General features: G+C 54.0%; 1 protein-coding gene across 3 annotated transcripts in view; it reads left to right on the top strand.

Moving 5' to 3' along the window:
- ABAT (4-aminobutyrate aminotransferase) overlaps positions 1-15,188 on the top strand; it is an 81,141-nt gene that overhangs the window by 56,380 nt on the left and 9,573 nt on the right. For all 3 annotated transcript variants that reach the window (XM_045071970.1, XM_004750414.3, XM_004750413.3), the window contains 7 exons: positions 1,003-1,120; positions 4,579-4,628; positions 10,561-10,641; positions 11,467-11,559; positions 12,050-12,112; positions 14,234-14,297; positions 14,789-14,937. In XM_045071970.1, coding sequence (XP_044927905.1) covers positions 1,003-1,120; positions 4,579-4,628; positions 10,561-10,641; positions 11,467-11,559; positions 12,050-12,112; positions 14,234-14,297; positions 14,789-14,937 — 618 coding nt within the window. The remainder of the gene's footprint in view (positions 1-1,002; positions 1,121-4,578; positions 4,629-10,560; positions 10,642-11,466; positions 11,560-12,049; positions 12,113-14,233; positions 14,298-14,788; positions 14,938-15,188) is intronic.

Below are 15,188 nucleotides of genomic sequence, written 5' to 3'. Positions count from 1 at the left end.
GCATTTAAGGAGAATTTGTGCTCTACCACTGTGGGGTAGAGCGTTTCGTAAGCGTTTGTGGGATCTGTTGCTTTGGAGCATTGTTCAAGTCTTAACTTGTTAATCTTCTACCCGGTATTTCTATCCACTATTGAAAGCCACTATTAGAGTTGTAGCTCTTCTCTTATATTTTTCTTCAGTTATGCCCATTTTTGCTTTATATACTTTGGGGCTCTGTTATCAGGTGCTTACATGTTTGTAATTGTATCTTTTTACTGGACTTCACCTCTAGAAACATTTTTTGTTTTGCAGTTGATTTTGCCTGATTAATATAAAGCATTTCAGTGTTCTTAGGATTGTTAAGAATCATGTATCTTCTTCCATTCTTTTACCTACAACCTCTTTGTATCCTTGAACTGAAAATATGTCTCACAGAGACAGCATCTTTTTATCCAGTCTGATAGTTTCTGATTTTTTGTTTGGGTTGTTTAATGCACAGTTAATCTTGTTATTGATAGTCTTATATCTTCCATTTTACTCCTTGTTCTCTCTCTCTCTCTCTATATATATATATATCCTTGTCTCATATATATATATATATATATATATGTATACACACACACACACACACACACACACACACACACATATATATATTGCTTTAAGTGGGTATCTTTTAGTGGGCCACTTTCATTTCTTTCATAATTACTACACATTTTTTAGTTTTCGTTATGGTTCCTCTAAGGCTTACCACCGTCTTAACATCAGAATCTTCTTCAGATTTATTTCTGAACCTTTTGTTGTTGTAATATATAAAATACATACAGAAAAATTCATAAAGTACAAATTTACAGCTTAGTAAACTGCTATAGAGCAAGCCATACATGTAAGCACCTACAGATACCCTCTGTGTGACCATCGAATGGGCAGGACATGGTTTACTTCTCCAGTTCAAGTTCACCCCGAAAGATGGAGAATCTAGGAGATTGTAGTGACCCTGAATCAGTCTCTGCTTTCCCCAAGAATGCAGAGGCTGTGCACTTTTTCTGCAATTATGAGGAGAGCCGAGGCAATTACCTGGTCGATGTGGATGGCAACCGGATGCTGGACCTGTACTCCCAGATTTCCTCTGTCCCCATAGGTAAGAGCTGGGAAATCTGCCCTCATATGTGGGACCTCCTCTCTCTGTTAGTCATGGTGATCCAGACTTTAATACTCCTTCCGGTACACATGCCTGTGTGCCGCCAGACACTTCCCTTAAGGGCAGAAAAAAGCAGCAAGTAATTAGTAGGAGTTCTGTTATAGGAACTTTTTGTATCTTTTCTTCTCTCATCGACTCTTCCTTGAAACCCCACAGGGTGAGTAGGTATGAGCACCCCCATTTTGTAGATAGATAAGCAAAGCTCAGAGAGGTGACATGGCTTGCAGAAGAAGCATGGCCAAAACGTGGGCTTAGGTCTGTAGGACCCTAGCCTTTAATGTCAGCTGCCTTAGGTTAGGTTTCATAGAAGAGCCTGAGGCAGGGGTTCTGTGCAAGTTGCTTTTCACGGGCACACTCTCAGGAGACAGGGAGGAGAGGGAAAGGCTAAGAAGGATGAGGTTTCAGCCAGAGACTAGCCATAGCCTGATCCCACAGGGGGCTCTGGGGTATGGCTTGCACCCCAGAGTTAGTCCCTGACAGCATCAAAGAAGCTGGCCTTTTTGGACACCAGTGCCACTCAGTTGCCAGCAGGAAGGACTTGGCTCATCTCTTGGGCAAAGGACCAGGGCAGTTTTCTAGAGAAAGAGATGACTGAAGCTGTTACCGGCCCCCCCACAGGCAGCTGGGAGAGGGGTGGCCTGCCCAGTCAGGGTGAGCAGTGGGGTCACCAGTAGCGTGTGCCTCACCATGCTTACCTCCAGGACAGACAGAGCGGGGCTCACTGCTGGAGGAGGTCGCGGAGGACAGTGGGATGGGTAAGGCTGACTCAGACATGCAGGTCACTGCTGCACTCAGTGGTCTGTGGGCTCAGCATCTCGTCTAGTGAAGCCTGTCCCTTTGTGCACGATGCCAGTCCCTATTTATTTCCCATTAAGATGCAATTAGACAGTAAGGTGACTCATTCCTTTTGGGAAGCCCGTCATTCAGACACACTGGCCTCTGAAGGCATTTCGGGTTCTTTGATTTACACAACGCCGTCCACATTCTGGATGGGAGTGAAAGGGCCCGGTCTGGAGTTCTTAGGGTCAAATTCTCCCTCTACCGTGTAACCACCAGAGGCCGCAGGCCCTTCTCTTCCCAGCTAACTCCCCATTCTCCTGCCTCCAGCCCCGCTGGGCCTCGCTCAGTTCTCATCCCCAGCCAGCCAACCAGTATGTGGGGGCGTGGGGGATCAGGCCAGCAGAAGTTGGGAAAGCACAGGGAGTTCTGAAAGGTCTTCTCTGGGAGCCTTTTCTCCCCTATCTGTAGTCTTTGAGATGACTTTTTCTAACTGGTAACTGCTGAGAATTTGCCACAGGCCTGGCATATTACACACCTTCCGCACTATCCCATTAGACCTCCACCACGGTCCTGTAACTGCCGGTCTTACAACGTCACCTCCAGCTTACCCGCGGGGGCCGGGTTTCAAAACGTCACAGAGTTTGTCCCACATGTCCAGGGAGTCCAAGGATTTGAAGCAAAGGCCCTCTGCCTCCTAAGCTTACTGGTGTGACGGCAGCCTCACAGACGGCTGCCCGGTCCTGCCCTGGCCTGCAGGGCAGAGTCCCACAGCATTAAAAGCCCAGGCGTGGATTTCTCCGATCAGAGGGACCAGCTTTGCTCTCGTCTCTCGCTCTGAAGTCGATGAGACAAGCCACATCTGTGGTTTAATAAGATTTTCCTGAACTGGCTTATCTACTGAGGCGGCAAAGTCATAAACACCCAGGCAGCGTGATAAAGAACCAGAGCCGAAAGACCTCTGGCTAAAATGCAGTTGGAAAAACCCCACAGAGTACTTCTTCCTTGAGTAAGGACCACCCTGCAGCCTTGGGCCCAACATGCCTGCAAGTAGGTGGCCTGTGAGAGGGCGGGGAGGTTGCTCACAGCTCTGTCCCCTTGGGCCCCCATATCACCACCCCCCAACACACAGACACACACCAGCCCACCCTCCTCCAAGCAGGCGGGGAAACCACCAGGCTCTTCAGGTCCGTTCACTCTTTGATGCTGCAGAGGAGGACGTCTCCCCAGGGTGGCACCAGGGCCTCACCACCCTTCTGAACTTGCTAGCCTCCCGCAGAGCCGAGCGGGCCCCAGGTCCTGAGCCTTAGGCGGACCTCTCACTACAGTGGTGCAAGTCTCCTTTCCAAGTGAGTGCATTTAACGGCTCCTGGCTGGCTCAGCCTGTGGAGCATGGGACCCTCGATCTCAGGGTTGTAGGTCCAAGCCCCACATTGGGTGTAGAGATTACTTAAAAAAAAATAAAATCTTAAAAAAAATTTTTTTTTAAAGTGCATTTAAACTAAAAATGAATTGTCTTAACAAAAATAGACAAGGTATGCGTGGTAAAAATTCTGATAGTCGGAGACCAGTAATTTCCTTCCAGGGTCTGTTTCCTACACCGAGATCCACCGGCTGGCTTCTCTCTCCGGCAGCAGTGCTGGGCTCCCGCCTATGTCGCTGGATCTCCACGTCATTCATTCGTTCAGCTACTCTCTACTGAGGGCAGCACTTGGCCACTGCCTCGGAGGGGCTTCCTATCTGGTCTTCTGACCTCTGTGGCCCCCACAGACTTGGCCTTCCCATGGGAGCCATTGCCAGGATTGGGAACGATGAACAGAAACCAGAAGTACAGGCCTCGAACCCGGGACACTCTGGCTCCGGGTTCTGTGTGGCATCCTCCGTCCTCTGTGATAAAAGACCCCCATGCCTGAGCATCTGCTGTGTACGGGGGACTTTCTGTTCATTATGGACCCTGATGGGTGTCGGTTTGCTTTCAAGCCAGGAGACACCGGGGCGTCACAGTTAAATGCGTGTGCATTGCTCATTGTACGCGTGGGTAGGGTGAATTCATAGAAGACCAGTTGCTGAGTCCAAGGGTACCTAGTCCCTATCCTGCAACCTCAGGCTCAGCTTGGACAGTCGATGCAGTGAAACTCTGGGGCACAGCCTGCATGAAGGAGCAGGGGGCGTGGGTCAGGAGGTGCGGGCCGCACCATTCGCCTGCTCAGTCCCTGAGCAAACGTGTGTTGTGACTGGACCCCAGTGGCCCCGGGGAGGGAGGTGAGCGCCGCGTCTGCAGTTTGTCACACTGGCCTGGGGGACCACTCCCAGCCCTGGTCCTGACGTGGGCCTTCACCTCGCATTCATTGTCCCATCTGTGTGACTAGCCCAGGAGGGCTCAGACCCAAGCCTCGGGATCAGCTAGAGAATTTGGAAAGATCTCTGGCAGCAGCCCAAGTGATCCTGAGCCCCGAGATCTGGCTGGGCCCCAGGAATGGATCTTGTCTGCCAGGGACAACAAGGCCCTTTGTGAAGGGAGTGGCAGGTTGGAAAGGAAGTGGGGGTGGCTGTGAGGTGGGGGGACCCTGGGCACCCTGCAGCCCTCTAACCAGGACTCTAACTGTGCCCTCTCTCCCCAGGCTACAGCCACCCTGCTCTCCTGAAGCTGATCCAACAACCTCAAAACGCGGTGAGTCCCCGGTGATGAGGTGTTCGTGGTGATCCTGAGTGTCCCTGGGCAGCCTTCCTTTGGAAACAGCCCATTCATTCATTCATCCTTCATTCATTCATTCATTCCACAAATATTTATTGTACGCTAGGCACCTGGAATGCCTTGGCGAGCGAAACCACAGAGCCCCGCTCCCACATAAGCGTTGGATTGCATCCATATTCAGTGCTACAGAACGAGGCAAACAGTACCGTGTTGGCACGAAACAATGATGCTGGCCATAGTGGTCGACATTTCTCGAGTGTGAAATGTGTGCCAAACACTGCGTTCAGCACTTCACAGCTGCAGTGTTGACAAGTCTATGAGGCAGGGCCCACTGTCATCCCCATCCTACGGATGAGAACACTGAGGCCCAGAGAGGTTAAGTATTTGTCCAAGATTGCACAGCTGGAGGAGATGCTGGGGAAAAAATCCACAGGGTCTGGGCTTTTCGGGGATCGAGGGGGCTGTGGGTCAGGGAAGCCTTGCAGGGCAGTGACTGAAAGAGAAGCAGGTGCCGCCAGGGCCCCCCGCAGGGAGAAGGGGGTGGGAGGGAGAGCAGCTATGGGGACGAGGAGTGAAAGAGGATAGGTGGCCAGCGCCCAGCCGCAGGGACCTGGCAGCGTGCAGACTTAGGGACCGCGCAGGCCGGATGTCAGTCTCAGCACCGGTGCTGGCTGGAGAGGCACTTCTCTGCGGGGAAGCTGTCCTGGGCACCGTAGGACGTTCAGAGACGCTGCCGGCCTCCCCTGCTCCATGGCAGGAGTGTCCCTGTCTTCGGCTGTGAGAACCAAATGTGCCCACAGACACTGCCGCGTGGGCCCCGGCGGGTAGAGGTGCCCCAGATTATCTTCTTAATTGTTCCCGCCGTGGTCCAGTGAGAATGCCACCACGTTGCCTACTGCTGCTGTGGCCAGTTACCACCAGCTTCAAGGCTGACCACAACACCTGTGTATCGTGGCCTGGAATCTGGCGGGCTCAGCTAGGGCCTCGCAAAGCAGACATCAGGTCTTAGCTGGAGGCTGGGGGGCGGGATGTGCTTTTGCTCCTTCGGGTTGTGGCTTTCTGCAGTCCTTCTGTCCTCAACCCGGCCATAGCCGGGCCAGTTCTCTCTCTGCTTGCCTTCCATTTCCACTCTTAACAAAGGGCTCATGTGGTTGCATTTAGCCCGCCTGGAAAATCCAGAACGTTCTCCCTATCTAAGCAGATCCAGAACCTTAATTGCACCTGCAAAGTCCCTTTTGCCGCATGATGCCTTCCCGCTGCGGGATAGGAAATGGGTGTGGCATCGTCTTGGAGGCCAAGGTAGCACCTACGATACCCCTGCCATAGGCCCCCCTGTACCGTGCAGACATCTGTGCTTTCCTCGTGCCCCGGGGAGGAGGTTTCCCACCCCCGCTGAGAACGTGTGACTCGCATTTGCCCCCGCAGCATGCCCCCGGCCAGGCTCTGTCCCCTCCTGTCTTAGGACACAAGTGCGCTTCTCCACTCTGTACGGCCACGTAGGTGGGGTCTTGCAGTGGGTGTCATTATTGGGCCTGACTTGTTTCCCTCCAAGTCCGGCTGCGGGTTGGTCCTTGTGTGTAGCCACAGGTCGGCCGTGTCCAGGGCTTTATCGCCTTCCCCCGTGTGTGTCCGCTGCAATGAACGGGCCGTCCTACGGCTGCTGGGCCGCCGGATCGTTCCCCCTGAAGAAGCCGGGAACACTGGAGCATGTTTGACTTGCTGCCGGCCACTGCTGTCGTGGCCCTCCTGCCGGCCCGTCCCTCCCAACAGCAGCGTGTGAGTTCCGGTTGCTCCACATCCTCACCCACACCCAGTGTCCCTGCAGGGCTTTCATTCTGCTCAGTGACACGGGGAGTGTGACTTCCAAAGAGAGATCTAAGCCAGGCCGAGGAGGAGGGGCGGGCAGGTGCTTTGGGAAGCGACTCCCGGGGCTTGAGGTCTTGTCTCTTTTAACCCAGAGTTGAACGTCACGGGAAGGAAGTGCATGTCCCCCCTTAGAGATGGCTCTGCCCCGCAGGCAGGGGCTCCGGGACACGTCCACCCCTGCTTGTCGCCAAGCTCCGGGGCCCCTGGAGCAGAAATGGGCGGCCCCTGAAGGTGCCTGGCAAAGCCCATTTGGGAGGCTCCGTGGGGATGTTTACATTCAAAGCCTGGCTTTGTTTCGAAACGTTGTGCAGATCCCAGATGCCTCGGCAGTTGGTGCTGAAAAAAATGTGTCAACAAACATGTCACACACATTTGCGGTGTCAGCTGCCTCCGGAGGCAGAATCATCCCTGAAAACACGTGATTCCAGGGGATGCCCTGCCCCCACCCATCTCTGCGGGGAACCCGGGAGACTTGGCTTCTTCCTCCCTTCCTTCTGCCTACTTCTGGCCTCTCACCCCTCACCCTGTCAGGACCAACCCCGGCCTGGCCTCGCATGTCCCCAGCAGCCCCTCTCCACCAGCCCCCCCCCACCCCAGCAGGCCCACGCTCACCTCCTCCAGGCTGTGCCCTGCACTGAACTCTTTCCCATAACCCCTGCCTCTGGGGTTGCACCCCAGCTCCCCTACTTCGGATGCAAAGCCCTTGGTGGTCTGACTCCTGCTTCTTTAGCCTTATTTCTTGACTTTTGTTCAATCATCAGTTACTGATTAAATCCCTCCTGCGTGCTGGGCGCTGTTCTGGGTGCTGGTGAGGTCCCGGTCGGCGTCCGTCTGGACCTCAGTCTGTGCTGACATTGCCCTGCAGAAGTCTGGGTTCCGCCAAGTGAAAGGAGCCCCCAACACAGTCTTAGAATAAGTGGAACTGCCATTGGCTCAGTTGGGGTGGGGAAGCAGGGGGGACACCTGGGGCACCAGGGTCGGGGGGGCCACTGGCTGACATGCTGGGTCTTCACGTTCTTGGCTAGAGATGCACTCAGCTGGTGACTATGCTCCTTTGCCCGTCAAGGGCAGGTTCTTACCAGGTCATTGAAGTCCTACGAAGGGGCCAATCCACCCCTTTGTACCCTAACCGCATCATCCTCAAATTCCAGTATCATTACTTCATGTGGCGGCAGAAAACAAAGCCACGGCCCCTGGATCCACTTTCTGGGTTCCAGTTCCAACTTCCACGTCACCATGGCCATGGTCAGTGCACAGTCATTGCACTGAGCGATGGGAGCGGCACCTGGGAGTGGGGAGCTGCTCCGCACAGACACATCCCTCCGCCGTGACCCCCGGGCCTGTCTGCCTGACCGGTCCTCTCGACTGAGCTGCTGCCGCATCGCACGCTCAGCAGTCTCACTGGCCCCTTGCAGGCACCAAGGTGGATAAGGACTCTGAAGACCAGAGAGGTTTAGCCTGTGCCTCAGGTTGCACAGCCACTAAACCAAAGCCCATTCTGTTCACACTGCCCTTTACGACTGCTGAGTCTGATGGCAAGGTTCTAGAAACCTATCCTCATTTGATTCTGCTACCCAGTGTCCCAGATAATCTTCTGTTCTTAATGTCACGCTTTGTTGAACAAGAACACCACCCCCACATCCTCCCTGGTCCCAGATAGGAAGTCAAGCTGCCAGCCAGCGCGGCTGTCCCCTCCGTGAGCCGCTCCCCCCACTACCAGCCACGGAAGCTCGCCTCAACCCTGATCTCACCATGTGCTTGATTTCTTAGGAGCCCCATGAACAGCTCAGAGCTAAAAGAAAATGCCCTTCAAGGGGCATTACAGGCCAGCCCAGGTCTCCGGGTTGCGTCACACAAACTTGTATCCTGTATTGACATTTTTGGGTGAAGTCTGCCTTCAGTGTCTGGCAAAGGATGGAAGCCTGATCTGAGTCGTGCTTCTGCCCCTTCCTGTCTGTGTGATTTGCAGCAGGTTGCTTGACCCCTCTGGTCCTCAGTTTTCCCAGCACTACAGTGAGGAGGGCTAACATCCCCCGCTAGACTCACCCATGTGGTCACAAAGCAGAAAAAATAACAGGAAAAAAAAATAATAACGGAATCTGCCCCTATTTCTGGCAGTCCAGGCTGAATCCCGAGGCCACCAGGAGGCCTCCCTCTCCAGCGATGGTGCCATGTGGATTCGCGCTGAGATTATGGCACTGATGGTGTCTGAGAGAGGAACCTGAGAGTCCCCAGGCCCTGTCATTCCCCCGGCTTTTAACTAGGGGATGCGACAGCACACTAGCTTCAGATGTACAGACGAGGTGGAGACAGCTCTCACCTGCCTTTCACCGCGTTCTCCCAGTGCCAGCGCCTCCCTCCCCCCCCCCCCGCGGCACCACATCGAACGAAGAAATTAACATGGGCACATCATGTAGTGTGGACGTCGTTCAGAGTCCCCCGCGCCAATAATGTCCCTCTTTTGCTTCCAGGATCCCATCCAGGACGCCACATTGCACTTAGCCCAATCCCTTTTTAAAACCCAAATCCATGTCCTGGCAACCTTGCTGTTTCCCCATTGTGCAGGCGCTCCCTGGACCCTTCCCCACCCCCTGCCCAGGGCACTCTGGCCTTCCGGGGAGAGAGGGCTCTAGGCTTCCTCTATCCGAGCACACAGCCTCGTCCTGCGTGATTGAAACTTCTCCCGTGGTCGGCGTCTTTCCAGAATTGAATGCTCTCTTTTATCCTCACTTTAAAGCAAGTCTCTGCAGACCAGCCTGTGGGGAGATTTGGGACCCTTGTCCTGGCATGTGCCTCCAACCCCCGCTGCATGGCAGCTAGTGGGCACACCTGTGTTTTGAAGCCATCTGGCAGGGAGGGGCTGGTTCTCTTCAAGAAGGCAGCCCCCTGAGTGTGGAGCTATCCCTTGGGCCAGAAGCTGTTTTAAGAGAATTTAAAAGTCCAGACACAAGACACTTTGGTGCCCAGATACTTCCCCAGCCCATGTGCAGTCCGTCCCTCCGCAGCCCCTGGTCACCGCGTGCTGCTGTGTATCCCCCTGGTTTTGCCTTTTCCAGAATGTCCTGTGGAGGGGACCATGCGGTGCGTACCTCCCTGATTCTGGGATCTCTCGCTCAGCACCATCACTTTGAGACTCTTCCGTGTCCCTCCGTGTTAGGGCGCGTGTCGGTAGATGGTTCCTTCCAGGGCTGAGTGGATTCCCATGGCGTGCAGGTATCGCTCGACTTTCCCTACCCCAGCCGAGGGACGAGTGGGTCCTTTCCAGGTTTGGGCAAATAAACATAAGAGCCACCCAGCACATGCATGTACGCTCAGGTCTTCGTGCGAACAAGCACTTTCGTTTCACTTAGGGAAATACCTAGGAGGAGCTGCCGGTTGACGGCGTGCGTGTGTTTCCAGCATTGTAGGAAAGGGCCACGCTGCCTCCGAAGGTGGCTGCACCCGGGTACATTCCCACCAGCTGTGAATGAGGGTCCTAGTGGCTCTGCACCCTTGCCCAGTACTCGCTAGTTTCCGCTCTGGTTTTTAGCCATGATGATGTGTGGGTTTTAAAAATCATAATGATAGTTAATTTTATTTTATTTATTTTTTTTTAAGATTTTATTTATTTATTTGACAGACAGAGATCACAAGTAGGCAGAGAGACAGGCAGAGAGAGAGGAGGAAGCAGGCTCCCCGCTTAGCAGAGAACCCGATGTGGGGCTCGATCCCAGGACCCTGGGATCGATAGTTAATTTTAAAATTGTAAAATTGTGATTTAACAGGAAGTTAGCAAAAAATAGTATGCAGCGTACCTCCTCCTGGCTTCCCCCAATGGTAGCATCTTCTAGAACTACAGTGCAATATTACAACCAGGAAATATGACGGTATCTTTTTACACCTAGAGTGATCCTAGTGGATTTCTCCAGAAGTGGGCTGTTCCCAGCACCTAGCGAACACCGATCCAAACACACCCGCTGTGAGAAGCTCTCAGTTGGTCTCTGGTCAGCAGGGAGCAGGGTCAGGGCTGAGAAGTCACTGGCTGTCTCCTGCCTTTTTGCAGAGCACATTCATCAATAGACCTGCCCTTGGAATCCTTCCTCCAGAGAACTTCGTGGAGAAGCTGCGGGAGTCCTTGCTCTCGGTGAGTTCTCGGGTACTGCCCACCCCTGCTGGGACCTGCCTCTGGCTTCCAGCCCCGCTGGGGGGCGGTTCCATCTCTTTCAGGGGGTACCAGCAGCGGGAGGAGAGGATCGAGAGCCACCCCCTTTGAGGATGGGGTGTGTCTACTTCAGTCTTGCTCTTATGCTGGTTTTTTTCATGAGGAGCATTTTCAATTTTCCTTTTAAAGAAAAGAAGGGATCCCCGTGTACATGAAAAAGGAAGCAGGGGTAATTAGTATTTGTTCAGAGTTTTGCATATTATTCACCCCTCCCCGACATTTCAGTTTTAATAGTTACAACAATTAAAGTCATTCTTTTTTTTTTTTTTTAAAGATTTTGTTTATTTATTTGACACAGAGTAAGAGAGATTACAAGCAGGGAGAGAGAGAGGAGGAAGCAGGCTCCCCACTGAGCAGAAAGCCTGATGCAGGGCTCGATGCCAGGACCCTGAGATCATGACCTGAGCCGAAGGCAGAGGCTTAACCTACTGAGCCACCCAGGCGCCCCAATTAAAGTCATTCTGAACCTCAGCTTCCCACTTGTAAAATGTGGGCATCTAAGGGGATGGCGGGTGCACTGAGCAGGATGGTCTGGGCTTTTCTTTGTGGCTTTTTCCTCCCTGCCCTCCAGCTTCCAGGCTTTCCTGTTCCCTTTCTCCCAGTCCTGCTAAGCTTGGGACATTCCTGGATCCCTCCCAGCACCCCCAAGGCCCCAGTGCCCAGTGGGGGCCCCTGTAGAGCCTCAGCACCAGCTAGGGCCAGTGGGACTCTCTGGAGCCAAGACCACAACTGTTTCTCTCCCTGCAGGTGGCTCCCAAAGGGATGTCCCAGCTTATCACCATGTCCTGCGGCTCCTGCTCCAACGAAAATGCCTTTAAGACAATCTTCATGTGGTACCGGGTGAGGTTTGGGGCATGAGCATTTGCACGCGCATGTGCACACCCACGCGTGCACACACAGGCTCCCCAGTCTGCAGCCACACACTCACCCCTGTCCATGCCGGAGTCCTGACCGGCAGTGCCCACAGCTAAAATCCGGAGAGGGCCACTGCCTGGACAGGGCTTCCCAAGCATCCTGCGGGGGTGGGGGGGGGGACACCTGACTTACCCGATGTCACTGCGCCGGCTTTCCTTGGCATCACGTGCCCCATCTCAGCAGCTGTCCGGCGTTGCTGGCAGCACAGTGACGCTCCTGTGTGTTCTGCCCCTTCTGCTGCTGCAAGCTCAATGCACAGTCTCGCTTGATAGTGCAGAGGGGGGCCAGTCAGCATATGTATCAGCCGGGAGAAAGCCCTCGCTAAGGACCCCAACAGAACGTGGGTCTGCGTACAACGGGGAAGGCCCTCCCTCCCCGGAGAGTCTCTGAGATCTCGTCTGTTGTGTGTTGTCAGAACAAGGAGAGGGGTCAGACGGGTTTCTCCAAAGAGGAGCTGGAGACGTGCATGATTAACCAGGTGAGCACAGCGCACCCTTCTGCCCCGCCCTCCGGCTCGTGCGGCTCACAGACCCTGGCCCTCTCGGGGAGGAGGCATCCCACGCAGCTCGGCACCTGTAACACAATCCCACACCCAGACTAGGCAGCTTACACAACGGAGTATGTGCCCACAGTTCGGAGGCTGGAGTCCAAGGTCAAGGTCAGTCCCATTCCCTGGGCTAGGCCCTCTGCATGGCCTGTGGACGGTGCCTTCTCACCATGTCCTCACATGTCCAGGAGAGAGCAGGCACTCTGGGATCTCTTCCTCTAAGGGCACTGACGCCATCTCCAGGGCCCAACGCTATGATCTCATCCGACCCTTATCACCTCCCAAAGGTCCTTCCTCCAAACACCACCATATTTCAGGGAGGTGGGGTGAAGGTTTCCACATGGATATTTGGGAGGGACACAGACATCACATCCCTACCAAGGGGTTCCCAAGCATTCCCCCTCCCTGGTCCATTCCTCTGGTGTCAAGACTGAAGGGCGCCCTTCCTGACCGGCACGCATCAGTTTCCCAGGACAGAACTGGACTGTCTGAGGAGCCTTTAATATACTCACCAGAATCATCCAGAATGTCAGCACAGAGGCACATACGAGGGAGTTCACCCCATTGGAGGTTATGGTCTTGATAACCAGGAGAGACTGAGAACCAGCTATATAGATGGCAAAGGGGGAATGGAACCCTAGTGGTCTACAGAGGTGCCAAGGAGGCCAGTGTCGGAGGTGAGGGGGAGCCTAGGGGCACAGGGAGAACCAGGAGGATAGATCTAGATCACAAGCTCCCAGCCAGCTTCAGCCAGAGCAGGCCTGCCCTCTTCCATTCAGTGACTTAGACAGAAGGGTCTGCTGCTATTACAAAAAACAAAAAAACAGGAGCCACTGAAGTCAATGACCCCCTGCATACGTCCGCAAGATTCTGCAGAAACAGTCACAAAGGGTTTCTCTCGGCCTGGAGACACACAAGCTGTAATTTAGTGAGAACAGTGGAAGGTAAATTGCACAGACCCTGTGCTGTCAACCATGTAAGTAAATACACAGGAGATTACTGGAAGGAATCCCGCTAATATGTTTACAGTGGGTTGCCTCTGGGTGGTAAGATTGTTTTTAATTTCTTTTCATGCTTCCTTAAATTTTTCTCCCCTCATCCACCTCTTTCTCTGTGTTCACACCAACCTCCATAAACTTAAACACTTCCTTTTTCCTTCTGGCCGTCTTTATAATAAACAGTGGGTCATGCCTCCCCCCTTCTCACCTGACCCCCACGGACATCCTGTTCCGTCACACTTGTAGGTCCCGTTGCTCATGTTTAGTGGCGGCATCAGGGGACAATTACGGAAAGTGGCAGGAAGGGTATTCCAGAGTTTGGGGGACGGGGAAGGAGGGTTAGTGCTCTTCCCCAGGGCTGTCAGGGACCCCGAGGAGATCAGCCGGCCCGAGAAAATGTGATGTGAGCCTCCCAGCAACTCTGGGCCCCCAGTAGTCTGCCTAAAGCAGCTGGAAAAGCGTCTGGCTTGGTTGGAAATGAGACCACTGTGCCGTCCACGTGGGAGTTCCTGCGTCCCTCCGGAGCGCGGGCAGCATCCTCATAGGAAGAGGCTGCCACTCTGGCCCCAGCCCACAGACCCCTTCCAAAAGCCCAGAGACTTGCAGGGAGATGCCCTGCCCAGCCTTGTATCCCCGGAGATGTCTGGCCCACCAGAGCAGTGGAAGCCAGAGCAGTCTGGTCACAGTATGAGCTCAAAACTCATAAGCCCCAGCAGCCTACGGCAGGTGTTGGGCCCTGGGGCAACGTGTCTGCCCAGCCTTTAGGCCTTAGCCACCTGCAGTGGCCACAGGAGGAAAATGGGCCCAGATGATGCAGAACTTGTAAGAAGCCAGAAGTTTAGACAGTTACATGAAATCTCTTGATTGAAAACATTTTTACTTGAGCGTCTGTGGGCCGGGTGTAGACCTTGGGACTTCACTTGGTCTTCACTTGGTCCTGAGAGCGGACTCGGGTTCTTCTGACAGACATGTGTGTTCTTCTAGGCGTGCGGGTCAACAGTACAATCCCCCAGCCCTAAGACTGTGACTGACCACCACTGTTTTCTGGTCCTAGGCCCCCGGCTGCCCCGAGTACAGCATCCTCTCGTTCATGGGCGCGTTCCATGGGAGGACCATGGGTAAGGAGAGCCCGGGGTGAGCCCCTGGTGGCAGTTAGACTGTGATTAACAGCAGCAGCCGCAGTTTTCACGTATATCTCACCTTGGCCGTTTTCATGTAGCATCTCACTAACTCCACGCTGTTCTCTGCAGAGCGGGTACTGTTAGTCCCACTTTGCAGATGTGGAGATCAGGACCTGGCAAGGAAGGAACATGCCAGGGCCCGACAGTGGCACAGCCGGGATTCAAACCCTGACTCCGTGCCTGCGTGCCTTCAGAGTTTGTGCGGAATCTGCAGTGAATCAGGAAGGAAAGCGTGCCTGCGCGCGCGTGCGCGCACACACACACACACACACACGGGTTCTGCTTCAGCATCAGAGTATCACAGGAACTCCAGGCAGCAGGCCTCCCTGGGGGTTGGAAGACATGACCTGAATTGCCCATGATCTGCTTTTCGAAGACTGTTCCTCCTACTTCCCCAAGCCCAACCACCTTGTGTTTTGCTGGCCTAGGATGCTTAGCGACCACGCACTCCAAAGCTATTCACAAGATCGACATCCCTTCCTTCGACTGGCCCATTGCACCGTTCCCACGGCTGAAATACCCTTTGGAAGATTTTGTGAAAGAGAACCAGCAGGAAGAAGCCCGCTGTCTCGAAGAGGTAATACTGCCCCGTCTCCTTCCCCTCGGGGAGGGGCACGCAGAGTTTGCCTAGGACCTGCGTGGTGGTCCCTGGGAGGGACGTGGGGACTGAGAGGCCTTGTGTCCCACATGTTCTGAACCGGGAAAAGGAACGGGACACCTTGATTTTGTCTCCTGGCATCCATCACCCGGTTTCCAGTACTGATTTCTGGTACCATTTAAGTTTCTTTGGGGGTAAGCTTCGCTGACTCCGGAACAAGAGAGGCTTTA

This window comes from Mustela putorius, unplaced genomic scaffold (genome assembly GCF_011764305.1).
Source record: "Mustela putorius furo isolate JIRA1106 unplaced genomic scaffold, ASM1176430v1.1 tig00004007_pilon_pilon_pilon, whole genome shotgun sequence".
NCBI lineage: Eukaryota > Metazoa > Chordata > Mammalia > Carnivora > Mustelidae > Mustela > Mustela putorius.
The sequence above is the reverse complement of the archived record's forward strand: the minus strand, read 5'-3'. Positions and strand labels throughout refer to the sequence as shown.